The sequence below is a fragment of the Talpa occidentalis genome, unplaced genomic scaffold, assembly GCF_014898055.3.
Source record: "Talpa occidentalis isolate TD23 unplaced genomic scaffold, MPIMG_talOcc4v2.1 talOcc4.17, whole genome shotgun sequence".
Classification (NCBI taxonomy): Eukaryota; Metazoa; Chordata; class Mammalia; order Eulipotyphla; family Talpidae; genus Talpa; species Talpa occidentalis.
Window position 1 is genome coordinate 38,245,531 of NW_023601754.1, and position 19,440 is coordinate 38,264,970.

The following is a 19,440-nucleotide window of genomic DNA, read 5'->3' on the forward strand; positions in this document are numbered from 1 at the left end:
CAGAGAAAGTCAGTGGAGGTTCAGCAGTGAGTCCAGATGCTGCTGCAAACCCCAAGTCAGCTCTGGTCCCTCCTTCGCCCCCATCTCCCTTGCTTCTCAGGAGAAAGAGCCAGCAAACTGAAATCAAACATTCACCACGCCTTTAGTGGGGATACAAAAGAAGTGGGGATACATTCAGACAAGTGTGGACGAGACCACTCAAATTATGACCACTACTTCGTATCCACTTGACATCACAGTGGGAGGATCTCCCATACCACTGAATATATTTTTTTAAAGATTTATTTATGCATACAAGAGCTGGGGTGTAGGCCAGAGGTGCTGGGGTAGGGGGTTGAGAGGATTCACCAGAATCAGAGTGAGGAATAGAACAGGAGGATAGACTGAAACACGCTGCTGAGGGGAGCAGTGGGCGAGTCAGGAGAGGTCTGCTGCCCCATGTGGGTAGTTCCCTGGGCAGGGATCGAAGTCGTGCTACAGTGGCTGCTGATAGCTTCATTGAGCTGAGACTTAACCCCTTGCACCACCAGGGAGGCCTACCACTGAGTATTTTGAAATATTTATAAATCACTGTTCAATATATTTCCTGCTTCATGGAAGTACTTTATTCTAATGGTGAACATATAATTTTTTTTTTTTTTTAAATAGAGGCATGTTTTATTTATTTATTCATTTATTTGTTTGTTTGTTTTTGTTTATACATGCACTGGGTACAGTCAGAAGCGCGGGAGGGTGAGAGAATTCACCAGAGCCAGAGCGGGGAGCAGAGCAGGCAGAAGGACCGAAGTACACTGCTGAGGGGAGCAGCGAGCGGCAGGAGAGGTCTGCGCGCCATGTGGGACCCTCCTCGGGTGGCCGGGGAGCAGCCGGGGATCGAACTGGCGCCAGAGAGGCCGCGGGCAGCTTCGCAACCCAGCGCTCAACCGCTGCGCCACCGGGGAGGCCCTGAACATATAATTTATTAAAACAAATTCCGGTCAATTTAATGGAAGAAAAATTTTGCATGATTTATTTTTTTTTTCTTAAGGATTTATTTTATTTATTTATGCATACAAGAACTGAGGTATAGGCCAGAGGTGCAGAGGGTGAGAGGATTCACCAGACACAGAGTGGGGAACAGAACAGGCAGACTGACCAAACTACACTGCTGAGGGGAGCAGCGGGCGAGACAGGAGAGGTCTGCTGAGCCATGTGGGTAGCTCCCTGGCCAGGGATGGAACTCACGCTGCAGTGGCTGTACACAGCCTTATAGGTTGCGTCTTAACCCCTTGCGCCACCAGGGAGGCCCCGATACATTGTTTAAATCTTATCCTTTAAATCTTAAAAGCTCTTGAAAACTCTCAAGTGGACCGAGATGGACGCATTGATTAAGAGCTCCCTCTGAGCTGCTGCTTGGAAGGCTGGAGGTCAGGACAGCATAGTCCACATACATCATGCGGTCAACACTTCTGTGCTTGCACTGTTGTCTGCATTCTGGTTTCCTTCCCCAAGACTGCTTCTTAGAAGCTGCGTTACTCTTTATGGGTGTTTCTGTTTGTGAGGATGTTGACACCCAAATTGCTCTTCCTGGCAGGGTATCCACCTTACGCTCTTATCAGTAAGACGAGCACTGCTCCACCACAGCCTTGCCTGTATTTCCATTATAAAACAATAGGAAAAATGGGATGTGATATCTCATTTGGTTTTCTTTCCTCAGTGTGGAAGATCATTTTTCATGAGATGGTTCCCCTGGATATTTGCTCCCCAAAACACTTGGCCCCACCTGTGCCTGCCCCCATCACCCTGAGCCTGGGTGAGGGGAGTGGCAGGATTTCTGCCAGCTCTAAGGAGGGCGGGGAGGGGTACTGGATCATACCTGGCAGGAAGGAGACCCAAGCCTTCTCCCGGAGGCCAGACACCCCTGTCAGTCTGGGCCAGGATGATCCCCCGTCTAGAGTCCACACTCCCTGAGACACTCTGGGCCCCTGCAATTCACTGAACAAGGGGTGCCTGGAAAAGAGGAAACTCCCACTCAAGATTATATTCCCGGGTCCAACAGCTCCTGCCAAATAATGGTTAGGTTGTCCTACCTACAGCTATTTGAAATGTATGACAAGGTGTTTGTAGCTTGTGTTTTGGGGGAGGAAACCCTAGTCACCTCTAGTGCCCTCCCCCCAACCCATGCAACCCCCAAAGCTCCATCAGGTCCCAGGACCTGTGGCAGCACAAGTGCTTTCTGGAGCATCCTTGGTGCCTTACCCAAGACCCCGAGGGCAGATGCTGGAGAGAGGTGTCCTCACACTCCTCGGTGAGGGGTGGGGGTGCCCCAGGTGAGGTTCACCCGCCACTGGAAGCTCACCTCTGGTTTAGCCCGAGGCCTGCTAGCGGCCTGGCCTGACCTTGGGGCCTCCCGCAGGGGCCGGCGCGAGGCCCCTTCTCCACCCAGCCCCAGTGTGACCCCAGTTCACTCCCGGCCCCGCGCGCCTGACCCGCTCGGCAGCTGAGACCAGGGCGCCCCACATCGCGCGGCCGTCGGCACAAGATGCTCCGCGTTCTCGGGGTCCGCGCGCGGGCGCAGCGCCGTCGGCCCAGAGCGCCACTCGCCCGGCCCGGCGCCTCCACTGGCTACGCCGGGAGGGGAGCTGGGGGGGCTGTGGGGGACGTTTGTGAACCGCTCAGATTTCTCCGACCGGGGGCGGGGAGCCGCCGCCAGCTCGGCCCGCGGGCGCCCGGGTCTGCCCGGAGGCCCGACGGCCCCGGCCGCCCCCCCGGCCTGGGCGCCCTCGGCGCGCCGCGGCCCCGCGCTGCTCCCCGGGGCGGGTCCCGGCGGCCCCCCGCGCCCCTCCGGGCCCGGCGACGCGCGGACACCGCGGCCCCGCCGCCGCCACTCCCCCACATTCCTCAGGCCGCAGCGCCGTCTCCTTCCTCGCATTCCTGCCCCCACAAAAGAATCCCTCCGCCCCCCGCGCGCGGCGGGAGGAGGGGGCGCGGCCGGCGCCGGGAGGGCACATTCCTCCGCCGCGCGCGCCACCCGCCGAGCGCCGCGGCCGCCGGACCGCGCGTGGCCGGCGCAGCGACCCCGGCCCGGCGCCGGCCCCGCCCCGCCCCGCGCCCAGGGGTCCCGGGGCGGGCTCCGGGCCGCGGGCGGACGATGCGGCGGCGCGGCCGGAGCGGCGGCGGCGGGAAGCGGAGGCGGAGGTGACGCGCGGGGCCGCGGGCCGGGCCATGCAGCGCTCGCGGGCGGCCGCGGACGAGGCGGCGGCGCTCCTGGCCGGGCTGGCCCTGCGGGAGCCGGGGCCGGGCGGCGACTCGCCGGGCCGGGGGCGGCGGGGGCCGCGGCCCGGGCCGGGCGACGAGGCGGCGCAGGCGCGGGCCCGCCGGGGCAAGGGCGGCGGCGGCGGCCCCGAGGCCGGGGCGGACGGCGCGAGCCGCGCGGAGCGAGGCCCGCGGCGCGCGGGGCCCGCCGAGCTCGGCGCGCCGCCGGCGGGCAGCCCCCGGGCCAGCCTGGCGGGCTCCGACGGCGGCGGCGGCAGCGCGCGCTCCAGCGGCATCAGCCTGGGCTACGACCAGCGCCACGGCAGCCCGCGCCCCGGCCGCGCCGACCCGCGCCCCGGCCCCGGGCCGCCGTCGGGGGGCAGCGCCCGCTCCAGCGTGTCCAGTCTCGGCTCCCGCGGCTCGGCCGGCGCCTACGCCGACCTGCTGCTGCCCGGCGCCGGCCCCGGCCCCGCGCGCGCGCGCTCCCCCGAGCCGGCTGGGCCGGCCCCCTTCCCGCTGCCCCCGCTCCAGCCGCCCGCGGCGGGCCGGGAGGGCGGCCCGAGCGCGGCGGAGCGGCGGCTGGAGGCGCTGACGCGCGAGCTGGAGCGGGCGCTGGAGGCGCGCTCGGCGCGGGACTACTTCGGTGAGCGCGCGCGGGGCCGCCCCCGCCGGCCCGGGCCCGGGGCTCGGCGGCCGCCGGGAGGGGCGCGCGGGGCGGCCGGGCGGGGCCGCGCGGGGCCGGGGGGCCGCGGGCGTCTCCGCGCGGCGGGCGCGGGGCGCGGAGCCCGGGTCTCGGGGCTGTTTGGGACGCGCCTTCGGCTCCGGGTCTCCCCGACGACCGAGGGGCGCGGGCCAAGCGGGCGGACGCTCTGCGCGACGGGAGCGAGGCACGGTCGCGGGAGAACGGGGCACTTTCTGGCCATTTCTTCCCCTCCCTACCCGATGCCGGCGCGGACACTGGCTAGGGGACCCCCCCCCCAGCTGCCCGGGGTGTGCGCGCGAGGGGGAGGCGGAGTGGCCCAGGTGCCGCCCGAGCCCGCGCGCCTGACCTGCGGCTCTGGCCGTGGAAGTGGCCGGAGGCCGAGGGCGGGGGAGCCCCGCCAGCAGCCGCGAGACTGTGCTGGGTCTGGGGGTGTTTTACTGGGAATCGTGCTTCACAGCCCCCCAGGCTCTGACAGCCGCAGCCCCGTCTCCAGCCCGACCTGGGCCGCTCAAGCCTGGCGCTTTGGTCGGTTTAAGATTCTTGGGCTCCAGGTTCTTGAGTGGAGGCGTGGGGAGGGGGCGTCCCTCCCTCTTGCTGGTGAGCAGGACGGCCAGGCCCCTGGCTTTGAGGGCAGGGGTGCGTGCTTGGAGCGGACTCCCCTGGGTCCACTCACTCCAGCTCTCCTGGGGGTGCCCCGAGCTGGGTCTTGGGTGAGGAGGAGGCTGCATGTCCTGGCCAGCTGCGGGGCATTCCAGGCAGAGGGAGGAATGTGGGCAAAAGGAGGCGAGTAAAGATGTGTCAGGTCCTCTGCGCTCCCAGGGGTGGTCAGGGGAGTGTGGGGGCCAAAGGTCAGCCTGCTTTGCAGGGGCACCAAAGGGTTCCAGGGTCACCTGCTAGTGTTGGGGTGGTTTTATGGTTTGGCTGGTCTTGTGCGGCCTTCCCGATGGCCCGGGAGCAGTGGGGAGAGGAGTTAGGAAGCTGTTAGGAAGCTGTCTCTCCTGCCTGCCCCCCACTTGACCCCAAACTCTGCAGCCCCTAGTCGGGGGTTAGAGTGGGGGGGCAGTTGTGATGTTCTGTGTCCCTCAGTGGCTACTCATGGGTCTGTGTGCAGCTGAGGGGGCTTCAGTCCCAGACAGGTAATGGGAGAATGAAGGGGGAATAAAAGACCATAGGGGTCACTCTGCCCAGTGGGTGACAGCCCCCCAGGAGGGGCAGATGAGCCAAGATAGATCGTTTTCCAAGAGCGGTCAGATTCAGGTAACAGTCCCTGATTTTTTTTTTAAAAGATTTATTTATGCATACAAGAGCTGGGGTACAGGCCAGAGATGTGGGGTGTGGGGAGTGAGAGGATTCACCAGAGACAGAGCAGGGAACAGAACAGGCAGATCAACCGAAGTACACTGCTGAGGGGAGCAGCGGGCGAGCCAGGAGAGGTCTGCTGTGCCATGTGGGTTTCACTCTGGCCGACCAGGGATCGAACTCGTGTTGCAGAGGCTGCAGATTGCTTCATAGTGCGGTGCTTAACCCCTTGCACCACCAGGGAGGCCCTCATTCCCTGATTACTAAGGACATGGCTGAAATGCTCATACTTTACTGCTGGTTGTTGACCTCCGGGAGCTGTGAAGCTCCCGCAATTGACCCTGAAGAACGTGGACTTGGCCTCAAGAAAGTGGGCAGGTGGCAGGTGGCTCGGAATCGGGGTCTCTGCCTGTCCTCATCCTCAGCGTGGCTCTTCCGCCGGGTGCTGTCCCTTCCTCCCCTGGCCCTGCGCCAGCTGGCCCCGGCCCTCTCTGCTGTTCATGGAGGTCTTTCTGTCACTCATCTCGGAGCCCCACCGCCACTAGCCAGCCAACAGTCTCAGGTTCTGGAACCTCTTTAATTTGGGGGACCTCTCTGCCTTCTCTTTCGCCACTGCCCGGCCACACGTTTCTGCTTCACTTCCACGGCCGCTGTGCCTCCCCGTGCTGTTCCTCTGCTGGCCGCCCTGACTGCTCGCTGCTGCTGTGCCGGGCGGGAGGCCGCGGGCTGGTCCTCGGGCAGTTCCCTCTTTCATCCTCTTCACCGCCTTCCTTGTGCCCCTGCCCTGCCCTTACTACCGTGCCCAGAAAACTCAAGGTCAGCAGTTGTGATCCCCGTTGGCTCCTGGGCCTCATCCGCAGGTGGTCAGCTCCACATCCAGATGCGTCCCCACCGCCTCCATCTTGGGCTTTCTCCCTTCCACTCGCCCTTTCCCCTTTGGCCGTAAAGATGTACAAGGGTCGTCCACTGAGCACAGAAACCCCTGACCTACATGGCCAGAGGGCTGCTGGCCTCTCCTCACCCCTGCGTCTGGTTGGCAGGTCGTTGCTCCTTTGCCATCTCCGCTCAGGGGCTGAGCCAGCTCTTGCACAAGACCCAGGCGACACCAGCCCTCGCCTCGGTGGGTGTTTGTGAGGCCTTCTTGGTCCCCATCTCTGCTGTCTCCCACAGTGGCCATGACTGTCCTGGGAGTGCTCTACTGCCTGCATTTCTGAGGGGCCTCCTGCTCCTGGTTCTTCTTCTTCAGTGTATGTTTATTAAAGTGATGCAAACACATGTTTAGAGAAAAATCAAACAGAACCAAAAAATGAATAACACCAGGCCGGGCCTCCGCGTCTGCCCACCCTCCTGCCCCGGTTCCCGCGGGCCGCTGGCTTGGCGCTCTTGTTCTCACCACCGTGCATTTGGCTAGGTTGGCGGGAGAGTGACCAGGTCAGGTTTCCTAATGGACACAGATGAGGGTGGCGGGCAGATCAGTCCCCTTTAGAGACATAAGCCTGGCTGCAATTTTGGGGTGGATTACGGGGGCTAGGCTGGGAATGCTGCGAGGAGGCTGTTGGAACAGCTGTGGCATTGATGACGTTCTGAACCAGGCTGGCGAGAGCATATTTTCAAAGTATTTAAGTTACCAAGTAATTTCAGCACGGAAGGGTTTCACATCGATGTCTGGCTTTGCTTGACAAATTGGAATCTTGAGCTACGCTGGGCCTGCTTTCAGGCCTGTCACCCTCGGCTGCGGGGGCGGGGGGTAGGGGGCAGACTGGAGAAGGGGACTCTGCACCCACCAGGCTCCCCTCCCACTACCTTCACATTCCTGCCTGGCGTTGAGGGCCTCTGAACAGCCTCTCCCTCCCCCTCGGGCAGCAGGGAGGGGATGGAGGCTTGCGAAGAAGCCCACGAAGGCAAGGCGCAGAGGAATCCCCAGCAGGGCTGGGAAGGGAGGAGAGGACCCAGAAAATCAGGTCCAGGTTGTAACCTGGCCACCAAAGGGGAGGGAGTTGCCCCTCTGGCAGGGTCTCAGCTGAGAGCCGAGGCCTTTACAATAGGAGATGGCGGAGTGTGGGCTAAGCGAGATTTCTAGACCCGGGGTGGGGCCGCTGGCCTAGCTGATAGGGGAGGAAGGGATTCTTTCAAGATGGGAGAAGCTCGATCATGGTTAAATGTTAAGGAGAGAGACCTGGTGGCAAACAAGAGAGAGAGAGCATGTTCTGGAGCAGCCAGAAGATTTGGGGTCCAGAGGACAGGTGGAACCCATCTTCACGTCCTCTGGCATCTGGGAGGCCCTGGGTAACTGCAAAGGGCCCTTCTGCGGTCTGGGCCGGCCAGGGAATCCCTTAGGACTAGCCCCATGCTTCACCCTGGCTGGCCTTGCTGGTCCCCTTCCCCCGGCCCCCACCTGCGCTGCCAGGGGGTCTGCATTCCACCCAGTAATCCCAGATGCCTGCAGAGCAGCTCCCCTCCCTTATTTCCTTTAGACATTGTTCAAATAGCACGGTGTCACCGGGGCGTTCCCTGACCCCCTGTTTACAGATCGCACACACTGACATATTCTTAGCCGGCCTTTTCCTTCCAAAGCTCTCTGCCCACCTCAGATGTTATCTGCCTGTTGGCGTCTGTCCCCTCTCCTGGGATCCAGGCCCCTCAAGGGTGGGGACTTGACTGCAGGATCCCCAGCCCTGCTTGTGTGCTCTCTGAGCAAGAGAGTCAACAAACCCTGGGGGGCAGCAGGGGATTGTGGCTGGGGAGGGTCGCTAATGGCGCTGGGGGCGCCTGTGGTTTGCGGTCCTTTTGGTGCACAGATGGCAGAAGGGGTTTTCCCTGTAGTTCAGGAGCCGGTCTTAGACTTCCTGGTCTCAGTGTGTCAGAACCGGCGTGTTGGTCAGCTGCCACGCTCCCCCGTGCTCTGCTGACCTCCAGCTTCTCAGACAACAGCAGCAGGAAGCCCTCAGTAACGGCGCCGCGGAGGGATGCGGGGGCCTGGGGGGCAGCATTAGACCCGGGGGTTGGATGCATGTCCATCCAGGTCCACGCTCCGTGGAGCTGACCGCTGCCCTCTCCTCCCACAGGCATTTGCATCAAATGTGGACTTGGCATTTACGGAGCACGACAGGCGTGCCAGGCCATGGGGAGCCTGTATCACACCGACTGCTTCACCTGTGACTCCTGTGGTAGGTGAACTCTTCCTGACCCTCTTGCACCTATGTGCCAGGCGGGCGGACCCCCGGACGGGCATGTGGAGGAAGCTGCTCAGTCTTCCCAGGCAGATGGGTTGTGGCCCTTTTTCCTCTGAGCCTGGCTTCTTTGAGACCCCCAGGCCCTGGGGAGGAAGCGCCGGACCTGGGAGGAGAGTTTGGCTGCCTGTAAGGGAGATGGCCTCTGGCCCAGGCCCTGGACTCTGACCTTCAGGGTACCATGTAGCTCAGCTGCTTGGGGCAGGGGCACCTGGTGCCAGCAAGGGGCCTTCTGCTTGCATGGACATGGGGCTAATACTTCTCTCCCCTGCATTTTATTTGTTCCCACTTTTACACGTAGTATGAACTATGACTTTTTATTTAAAGATTTATTTCTTTATGCGTATAAGAACTGGGGTTCAGGCCAGTGGTGGGGTGTGTTAGAGGATTCACCAGAGACAGAGTGGGGAGCAGAACAGGCAGATCTACTGAGGGGAGCAGCGGGCGAGACAGGCGAGGTCTGCTGCGCCATGTGAGTAGCTCCTTGGTTGGGGATCGAACTCTTGCTGCAGTGGCTGCAGATAGCTTCATAGTGCTGAGTCTTAACCCTTTGTGCCACCAGGGAGGCCCCTATTTTGTAAGCATATTAAGCCTACGTAGTCCATATTCCTTATTGAATAGTCCCCAAGTCTGATGCCTTTCGTTTTTTTAGCTTTATTTGTTAAATTTATTTTTTAAGTGAATGCAATTTACATAGAATACAGCAAACAGATCTTAAAATATCTGGTTCAAGGGCCTCCCTGGTGGGCTGGGGGTTAAGTCTCAACGCTCTCAGTTTGATCCTTGGCCAGAGAGCTACCCACATGGCACAACAGACTCTCCTGTCTCACCCGCTGCTCCCCTCAACAGTGGATTTCAGTGGATCTGCCTGTTCTGCTCCCCACTCTGTCTCTGGTAAATCCTCTCACCCCTGTACCTCTGGCCTACACCCCAGTTCTTGTATGCATAAATAAAATACGTCTTTTTTAAAAAAATATATCTGGTTCAAAAGTGTGGGGTGAATGTCTACAACGCACATGCCTAACAAAGGTAGAGAAAATTTCAGATACCCTAGAATCTTTTGTCTGGTCCTTTTTTGCTTGGTCCTTCTATGTTTCTCCAGTGCATCTGCCCAACCAATGTTCTGACTTCTACCCCCCTGACAGATTAGTTTTGTCTTTTCTAGAACTTCATACAAATGCAGTCAAATCATGTGTACTAATTTTTGGCAGATTTTTTTTCTGCTAAACATGTCTTTTTTTTTTTTTTTTTAAAGATTTATTTATTTATGCATGCAAGAGCTGGGGTACACGCCAGAGATGTGGGAGGTGAGGGGATTTACCAGAGACAGAGTGGGGAACAGAACAGGCAGACTGACCAAAATACACTGCTGAGGGGAGCAGCGGGCGAGTCAGGAGAGGTCTGCTGCGCCATGTGGGTTGCTCCCTGGATGGCCGGGGATCAAACTCGTGCTGCAGAGGCTGTGGATTGCTTCATAATGCGGTGCTTAACCCCTTGCACCACCAGGGAGGCCCTAAACATGTCTTTTTAATTACCATGGCTGCCTGTGTCAGAGTCGGGTTCCCTTGTGTGAATATACCACAGTTTGTTTACCCATTTAGCTGTTGATCAACACTAGATTGTGCCACACACATTCTTGTACAGGTCACTTGTGGACAAACGTGTGTTCATTTCTCTTGGGTAAGTTCCAAGGCAGTGGAATTTCTGGGTCACAGGCTAAAGTGTATGTTTAACTTCATAAGACACTGCCAAGTGGTATTCCCACTAGAAATGTAAGAAAGTTGGGTCAGTCCATGTATTTGTCAGCAATTGGTATCTTAGTCCTTGTAATTTTACCCACTCTAATGGCTATAAAGTGGTATCTCGTTGTTTTAATTTGCATGTCCTTAATGACCGAGGAACATCTTTTTACCTATTGCTTGGCCATTTATGACTTTTTAAGATTTATTTATTTATGCATACAAGAGCTGGGGTGCAGGCAGAGGTGTAGCGGGTGAGAGGATTCACCAGAGACAGAGTGGGGAACAGAACAGGCAGACTGACTAAAATACACTGCGGAGGGGAGCAGCGGGCAAGACAGGAGAGGTCTGCTGCGCCATGTGGGTAGCTCCTTAGCCGGGGATGGAACTCGTGCTGCAGAGGCTTGCGGACAGCCTCTCCGTGCTGTGCTCACCCCTTGTGCCACCAGGGAGGCCCTAATTTTTAAACTTTTTTTATTTTCTTACATTGGTGTTCATTTTGGACAGTGTTTGATTTCTCCTCTCGGGTGTGGTCTCCATAAGCCTCCCACCACCACATCACCCGTGAACCGTCACATCACCGCAGTCCCTGTGCTCTTCCTGCATTTTAACCCCTCCCCTTCCCCTCCCCTGCTGGATGCCTCAGATCTATGGTCCGCTTGCAAGTTTTGTCTTTTTCCCGACCTTTTGTTCTATTCCCCCTATAAGTGAAACCATCCAATATTTTTCTTTTTCCTTCTGACTTATTTCACTGCGTATAACCCCTTCCAGCCCCATCCATGTTGCTGCAAAGGGCATGAGTTTATCTTTTTTGATTGCTGAGTAGTATTCCATTGCATATGTGGACCACATCTTCTTGATCCAGTCATCTGTTTTGGGGCATTTAGGTTGTTTACTTAGCTGTTATAAATATGCTCGGTTTAATTTTTGCAAACACATTAATTGGTATAACAATATCAATAAGATAACATTAAAGGGAATTTAAACAGTCATTCCATGGTCTGCATCTCATCTGTTGGAAGCGGGGGCTGAGGCCTGGAAGCAGGGGCCTATCCCCTGGTTTCCGGTGGTTCCGGACCCTGTGTGACCTTTATCCTTGCAGGGAGACGGCTTCGTGGGAAGGCATTCTACAACGTGGGCGAGAAAGTGTACTGCCAGGAGGACTTCCTGGTGAGGGGGGCCGTGCCCCCAGCTGGCGCCGTGGGTGGGAGTGGGGCAGGGGCCCTCCTGGTTTGCATGGACATGAGGCCGGGCAGCAAGCGCTGGTGTGCTGCGGTGCCCCTCTGTCACTGACGCCAGGGTCCCGTGTCCCTTCCAGTACTCTGGGTTCCAGCAGACGGCCGACAAGTGTAGCGTGTGCGGACACCTCATCATGGAGATGGTGAGCCCCCCCCCAGGCTCCTGGGCCCCCGCTGGCACGGGCAGAGTCTGAGGCCCCCCCTTTCGCCTGTTACAGACCTGCCCGGGGCTCCGAGCCAGAGCCTCTCCGGGGCTGTGCCGAGCCTTCCACCTGCCCTGACCCTCCAGTGCCTCCCACCCCCAGATCCTGCAGGCCCTCGGCAAGTCCTACCACCCGGGCTGCTTCCGGTGCTCCGTGTGCAACGAATGCCTGGACGGGGTGCCCTTCACCGTGGACGTGGAGAACAACATCTACTGCGTGAGGGACTATCACACGTGCGTAGCGTGTGGGCCAGGCGGGCTCGGCTCTTTCTCCTGCTCCCCGGGGCTTGCTTCTGCTCTGGCTGTGCTCTCCGTCCCTGACCACCCCACCCCTGCCTCCCCTGGGAACGCAGTGATGGGCCCACTCGGCGGCTCTCAGGAGTTCCTCTTTGCTGCCCACCTGGGCCTGCGTGCTCCCCTCCTCTGGGTGATGGGGCCCTCCCCCTGCCCGCCTGGCTTCTGTTCCTCTGTGTCCAAGCCCCAGCCAGGCCTCTTCGGCCTGCGATGGGAGCTGGGGCTCCGCCTTTCTGGTACCCATGTGTGTAGCTGATCCGCTCTCCCTCGCGGGGGTCCGGGCTCAGCCCCTGAGCCCTGGTCACTGCTGCTGCCTCACAGGGACCTGGTGCTGGGCACAGTCCTGGCACTTAGTGTGTCACCAGGCTTTTCAGAGGTCTCGGAGAGGGGTGGCCACACCTGGACCTTAGGGCGGGGAGCTCGCAGAAAGTGTGAGGCAGAGGGCAAGGCAGAATCTGAAGCCTTCCTGGTAGAGGGGAGGGGATGGAGGTGAATTGAGGAGCCAGATAAGTAACCAATGCCAGGAAGGCCTGGCTGAGGCTGCTCCCGCCCCCACAGAAGAGAAGGGGGCCTGAGGCTCAGGCCGTGTCCTGGGACTCCTGTGGGTGCACCAGCCCTGTGCCCTTGGCTTCCAGTCACTCGGCTGGTTTTCTTTACTCCTCCAGGGTTTTTGCACCAAAATGCGCCTCCTGTGCCCGTCCGATCCTCCCTGCGCAGGTAGGAACCGCTCCCTGGAGGTGGGGGGCTGCCCAGCCTGGCCTGGCTTTGCCCAACACTGCCGGGTCCGACCCAGGTCTTGGGCCTCTGTGGGAGGGCTGAGCCGGCGCCCTGCCCCATATCCCTTGGGGCCGAGGAATGTGTCTTGAGCCCACACGTGGGGTGCAGGTGTCGCTGGCATGACTTAAGAGGGTGGTGGTGTCCCCTGGTGCTAGGCTGCCCCCTGAGTCCCTCAGCCCCATAGCCTGTACAGTGAGGAGTGCTCCCGGGCCTGGGGCAGCAGGCCGGGGTGGGGCAGAAAGGGCAGGAGGGGTGGGCAGAGCGGCAGGCCCCAGTCAGCTCTCTCAGGCCCTGACTCTGCCGCCTTGTGCCGGTTCTGTCCCGAGCTGGGGTGCCTGGGAAAGCAGGACCAGATGCCAAAGCGGTGAAACGAACATGTCACCCCACACAGCCCCCATGGGGTGCTCCTCACGTGTGCCTGCTGGGCTGCAGCTATGGGAGGAGGCCCAGGGCCCCTCACAGCCATTGTGTGCCCCGTGGGAGCCCCACGTCCATGCTCACCAGGGTGGGAATGCCCGTTGTAGGCCCACACCGCCCCCCCCCAGTTTGCTCACTGTGTGTGACCCCCATGTCCCCCGCCAGGGCTGTGAGACCACCATCCGTGTGGTGTCCATGGACAGAGACTACCACGTGGAGTGTTACCACTGTGAGGTGAGCCGGGCCCGGGGTGGCTGGGTGCGGGCAACCCCTCCTGCACTGCTCTTCTCGCTGCTCTGAAGGCGCTTGACTTTCATGGGCCTGACCCTCCCCAGTGCCCTCTCCCTTCTCCCCGATATCTGTTACCCCGCAGCCCAGGTCTTATCCAGACAAGTATTTATGGGGTATTTACATTGTGTCTGGTGCTGGGAATGTGCAGAGGCCAAGGACAGTCCCTCTTCTTTGTGCCCTTGCACTTAGGGTTCATACGTGCTCTACCCTCAGGGGAGAGGCTGGTGCTCAGGCCGTATCTGTCTACATAGCATGACCGCTCTAGCAAGGGGAGTTGTCAGAGCATATAGGGAACTTTGGAAAATCAGGGAAGGCTGCCTGGAGGAGGTGACACCCAAGTTCAAATTGGAAAGTTGATTAAGAACGAGGGAGGCAATGGAAGGTGTGAAGGTGGTGAATGGGCTGTTTTGTGTCACTGGAGAAGTCAGGAGCTGGGGACAATACGCCACTGGAGCTAAGGAGCTGGATTGACCCTGTGGAGAATGACCGAAGAGGAATGACACCACGTCACTTGGATGTTAGGAAGGGCATGCACTGCCATGCAGAGAATGGATTTGAGGGAAAGGGATAGGGGCACAGGAGGCTCAGGGGACACAGGTCATGGAGCTGGGCCGAGGGGAGTAAAGTGAGCTGAGTGGTGGGTAGGCAGGAGAAGGGACTGATTTGGTGAGTGATCAAGATGTAGGAGTTTGGGTGTTGAGAGGTGTCCGTGGGTCCGCAGGCAGGGGCAGGGTGAGAGGAAGAGGTGGTGAACACTCTGGGTTTTGGTAGCTGGAGATCCTGGAGGCCCTGAATGCAGATGTCTGGGTGGCAGCTGGATGCGCTGGAGCTCAGAGACGTGAAGCAGGTAGAGGGCTTAGCACACACAGCCCTGCCCTGCGAGTTCTAGTGACCTCGGCCTCTCCAGATTTTCAATTCAAGGACACCCAGTGGGCTCTGGGCAGCCTGGAAAAGTGCTCTGTGCAGTCATGTGGGGCCCTATAGGGCTCACCGCCTCCGTGCTCCTTGTGCAGCTCACTGAGCTGCCCTGCCTGTTTGTGTTTTGTCTATTTTTTTTAAGATATAATTTATTTTTGAGTAGAACTGAGGTGTAGGCTGGAGGTATGGGGGGCAATGAGAGGATTCCCAGAGACAGAGTGGGGAGCAGAACAGGCAGACTGACTGAAATACACTGCTGAGGGGAGCAGTGGGCGAGTCAGGAGAGGTCTGCTGTGCCATGTGGGTAGCTCCCTGGCCAGGGATCGAACTCATGCTGCAGAGGCTGTGGATAGCTTCATAGTGCTGTGTCTTAACCCCTTGCGCCATGAGGGAGGCCCTGCCCCTCACCTTTCTGCCAGTGATGTACAAAGGGCAAATAGTCACAACTTCTTAAACGGAGAGAGAATCAGCCTATAAAATACCCCACAGTGGTGAACGGGAAGGTGAGGGGCCTGAGCAGAACTTCTTGTTTACTCCACGTCTCCGGTTCTTCCCTTGCATTAGCTCTTCCAGCCAGTGACCCCTGGAATCCAGTAGTCCCTGTCCTCACCTCTTGGCGGCTTTCCATACACCGACTCTCCCATGTGCCCCCCACTTCACTCAGAGCCATCCATTTTTTGTTTTTCTCACTTTCATTTTCCCATCAACCCTCCATGCAGCTCTCTGCCCTCCTTTCCAGTTACCTGGAGCCGTGGGCGATGGTCTGTGGATTTGCTTTTGTGTTTATGCTGATGCCCCTTTTACCGCCCACCCTCTCCCCAGATTCCAGCCCCTTTCAGGCTGCCTCCCCGTCTCAGCACAGGTCGCCCCCTGGGCTCCCAGCCGCAGCCCCTCCCCCACCCCACCCCAAGGGGAAGAGGCTAAACCCCCTGGGAGCTGTGCAGAACCTGAGGGCTCTGCCGGCCGCTCCCTCACTCAGATGCGCCCTGACAGACCCCCCCCCCCCCGGGGTTGCCGCTGTGTTCTGCCCTAGGACTGCGGGCTGCAGCTGAGCGGGGACGACGGTCGGCGCTGCTACCCCCTGGAGGGCCACCTGCTGTGCCGCCGCTGCCACCTGCGGCGCCTGCGGCCGGGCCCGCTCCCCCCGCCGGCCGTGCAAGTCACCGAGCTCTGAGCGGGGCGCCCTGGTCCCGGGGTCGGTGGGCGCCCGCCCTGCCCCGCCCCGCCCCGCCTCGCCTCGCCCCGCGGGCCGGCCCCGCGGAGAAGCTACGTCTATTTATTCACGTCTGTGCCTCCTCAAGCGCTGCCTTCTCCCCGGACTCCGCCTGCCGCGCCCCCTCCCATCACCACCTCTGTCCCAGGCCGGCGAGGGGTCGCAGGGCCAGGGGGCGCGCGGGGGGCGGGGGGGGGCGGGGGGCGCCTCCCCTCTGCCCCACGGGCGGGGGCCGGGAGCCCTCGAGATCCTAAGGGGTCTGGGACCCCCTCCAGGAGAGCGCCCGGGTAGGGCGGGGTCGGCGGGGGCTGGGCAGAGGGCGCGCCCGGCCGCTGGTGGTGGACGGGTAGGGCCACAGGAGGGGCGAGGAGTGACACCCCTGGGAACCCGGTCTGCGAAGAAGCCCCGCCTTTGGCCACCCGAATTCTGATGGGTGTTTCCGGCCGCAGTTCCCGCGACTCCCCGTCTCTGACTTCTGGTTTGGGGCTGTGACGCCCCACCGCACCCCGCAGCGCGGGAGAGGAACCTTCGGGCCGTTCGCGCCGGCTCCGCCGAGAGCGGCCGCCAGGGGGCGCCCTGCGCGCGGCCGGGACACCTGCTGCCGGGAAGCGCCGTGTGTCGGGCCCCGCCGCCCAAGGATGGGATTTGACTTAAATTAAGTTTTTCCTTTGAGAATATTTTCATTTTCTTTGAAAGAATATAGTTGCTTCTAAAAACGTGGTCCACAGTTGTTATTTCTGAGGAAGATGACAAGCAACTCACAAATGGCCGATTTGTATATCATGTATCTAGTTCTCAAGGCGGTAAAAACATCCGTGGTTTAATTATTTTTGTATAAGTTTCTCTAAAAATCTCAACAATGTGTCTGCCTTTCAGACTTTAAAACGGTGTGGTTTTTGTCTGTGTCTGTGTCTTAAGAATGGGGGCCTAATGACATGAAACTGGGGAAATGCAGCTCTTTTCCTTCTGAGGCTTGTCAGCCCCGGGGAGCTCCGACTTCTCGCGCACGGCTTGGGTTGGATCTGCAGGAGGGGTGGGGCCTGCGGCCAGAGGCCCTGATCGCCATAAGCCATCCCAAGTGGTCTTCATGGGATATTTGGACTCAAGTCCATTTATTCCTGTGACACCTTGAATCACCACCTCGTGGCTACTGCTCTTGCAGACCCCCCACCCCTTCCCTCTTAGTAGGATTAGGTCTCTTTCCCTGAAGCCTCATTCATTGGGGGAGCCAGGCTTGAGCCAGAAGTTCCCTACAGCCCAGGGGCTGCATGAGCCGTGCATGGGGGGTGGCCCCAGTGGATTGAAGCCTGCATCTGGGAGGCCCCCTGGTGCGCAGATGCCGCAATTACACGGAAAGTTTGGGGATCAAGTTTTCCAACAGTTTTAAGTGCTGAGATGGGGCAAGTGCACTTGTCTGCAGAAGGGGACTTCAGTAGGGTCAGAGTGGCTTCTTGGAAGGAGCGATCCCAACGGGGCAGGAGGGTAAATTACAGCAATGGGAGGCTGTTTCTAACTTTCTCTTCCTCTCAAGCTGGGCTTCTTTGCTTTCTAGCCAATTCGTGCAAAGTTTCCAATTGCCCTTTTGTTTTCTGCGTCAAAGATGCTTTGCCCTGGTTTCTCCTTGTTGCAAGCTTGGCCTTTGGCATACCTCTTCCTCTGAGTCTGCTGCGGAGGTGGCATCTGACCTTCCAGCTGTGGGGGTCACCATTGTCTTCCATACCTGCTCCTTCCTGGTCACCATGCTCCCCTTAGTCAGCGAGGACTGAAGGATCGCAGCCTGGAGCTCCCCAGAAGCCAAAGCCACGGGAACCCTGCGTGGGAGGGGGCTGTGGCTTCATCTCAGGCCACATTTTGCTTTTCCTCTCTGGTCTTCCAGGCCCTGGAGGCCCCAGATGCCTTTGTCAGAACTGGTGACCACCACTTCTCATCACAGGGCCTTTGCTCGTGCTATTCCTCTACCCAGAGCTTTAATTCCTGCCCAAATTCTTCAGATCTCAGTTATACAAGTAATCCAGGCTGCCAATTTACACTTCACTGAACTGGAATTTGGGCTTCCACTTAAGCTTATTTTCCAAAAGGACACCATGCAGGCCCTCTGCAGGAGTTACACTGATCTAATGGTTGCTGAGCCTGAGGAAGCAGAGTAAGAGCCAGGCCCAGCCAGGTCAGTTGCTATTACCTTCCAATTTCAGGTGGCAAACCCACCTGCCCTAGGATATTTACCCTGGTATTGCAACCTCTGCCTGAGTAGTACTCTTTTGAGTAACTAGCCTCTTTGGTGCATAGTGGGCTCCAGTCCATAGTGGGCTCCAGTCCAGGGTCTGTCTTCTGGGGGTCAGTAGGGACAGGTCATATTTTGCTGCATCGAGGACCTTATTAATGATTCATTCATGTTTATGTGTTGGTGTAGTCATTCATTTTGATGGCTGGGTAATATTCCATCGAGCAACACAGCACATGTTTAACCAACACTGTACTGTACCTTCTCTCGCTTTCTCTTGGTTCACATATTCGAGAACTTCTCTGGTATAAACACTAATCAATGGCATTGACTGATCATAATGTATGTGTAATGGTTTCATTTTCTAGATATTGTGAAATAGCTTTCCAATTTATTTATTTATTTATTTTTAAAGATTTATTTATTTATGCATGCTGCAGTGGCTGCGGATAACTTCATAGGTTGTGTATTAACCCCTTGCACCACCAGGGAGCCCCAGCATTCATTATTTTTAAAGATAAACTACACCATGAATTTATACTGATAATTCTAATTCAAATTCAGAACTATAACATTTTTATTTCTTTTCTCTCTTCTGTGTTACCCATTGAGTAAGTTTTGGTTTGCAAGGACACATAGTGGTAGGATTAGCATTTCCAATAATTACTCATTTTCTTTGTCCCTTGTTCCTGGCATAGAGCTGGATCCCTGGATTTTCTTTCTTTTTCCAAATATTTATGGTTACTGAATCCACTTCAAAGTCCAGGAGTGTAAGGATAAAAACTTCTAATATCCTATTTTCTGCACTCTGAAAATTTTGCATTTTTAAAAATGTAACTTGTATTTTAATATTAAAAAAGGCCAGTGTTGTAAAAGAACATTGATCAATAGACACATGAAGATTCCCAATCTTATTAACAATAAAAGAAATGCAAATTTAAGTCATGAGTTACCATTGCAAACTTAGCTGATTGGCAAAATTTAAGTTTCACACAATCAAGTGCTGGCACTAAGAATTGGCAAGCAAATTTAAGTCTGCCAGAGGGGCAAGTTGGTAAAGGTTGGGAAAACAGTTTGTCCCTGTCCAATAAAGAGGTAAGTGGGAGACTTTCTTTGCACCAGCAAATCCTTCTTTGTTACATACTCAAAGGCTGGAATGGAATCCAGTTGATGGCACATTTTAAACTTGCAACAGGAATTAAAAAGCAGTCACAAGCCAAAGTAGAGGACCTGTCTAATGAATTTTATGCATGCAAGTACTTGACATATACCATAGTCACACTGTAATTTAAAAAAGTAAGATTAAAAAACATCCCCAGTGTACCTCAAAAGTAGACTGCTTAGAATCGTGTTAGGTTCTATGGGTTATAGGAGTTTCTTCCCAGAATCGAGAGGCTCTGTCCTTCAAGTCCTCACTCGGGTCCAGCATCGTGTCCTTCGAGGACATGCAACCCACAGCAGCGGGGCAGTCGCATCCTGGAGGTGATATGACGCGATCCCTTGAGTTTCCAGGGGGTGGCGTTCTTCCAGGGACGATACTGTGACAGTCCTGACGGAGGGTACTTTTGGAAAATAAAGCCGTGGGCAAGTGTGCGCCAGACGATCACAGCCCAAACGACTTATGACAGGGGCAGCAGGGCCTGGGGTGAGGGGAGACCTCTCGG

The 19,440-nt window shown here is 57.7% G+C and overlaps 1 protein-coding gene and 1 long non-coding RNA gene across 2 annotated transcripts; one reads left to right on the plus strand and one right to left on the minus strand.

Moving 5' to 3' along the window:
* Nucleotides 1-981: 981 nt before the first annotated feature.
* Nucleotides 982-2,529, minus strand: LOC119249280 (uncharacterized). Its single transcript, XR_005126123.2, has 3 exons — nt 2,469-2,529; nt 1,856-1,989; nt 982-1,629 (listed from the first exon to the last, which is right to left on the minus strand). It is a non-coding gene; the product is annotated as an uncharacterized LOC119249280 (long non-coding RNA).
* A 675-nt stretch (nt 2,530-3,204) lies between these two features.
* On the plus strand, nt 3,205-15,526 carry WTIP (WT1 interacting protein). Its single transcript, XM_037516507.1, has 8 exons — nt 3,205-3,877; nt 8,302-8,403; nt 11,308-11,375; nt 11,524-11,586; nt 11,749-11,879; nt 12,605-12,656; nt 13,299-13,367; nt 15,376-15,526. The coding sequence occupies exons 1-8, from the start codon at nt 3,205-3,207 to the stop codon at nt 15,514-15,516; spliced, it is 1,299 nt and encodes a 432-aa protein (XP_037372404.1). The 3' UTR covers nt 15,517-15,526.
* Nucleotides 15,527-19,440: the final 3,914 nt, after the last annotated feature.

What these genes read in the sequence shown, in the direction of transcription:
- WTIP (XM_037516507.1), top strand. Translation starts at nt 3,205, where the DNA reads ATGCAGCGCTCGCGGGCGGCCGCGGACGAGGCGGCGGCGCTCCTGGCC. An exon ending in CTCGGCGCGGGACTACTTCG is followed by an intron (nt 3,878 to 8,301) that starts GTGAGCGCGCGC and finishes CTCCTCCCACAG; the next exon opens with GCATTTGCATCAAATGTGGA. An exon ending in GACACCTCATCATGGAGATG is followed by an intron (nt 11,587 to 11,748) that starts GTGAGCCCCCCC and finishes TCCCACCCCCAG; the next exon opens with ATCCTGCAGGCCCTCGGCAA.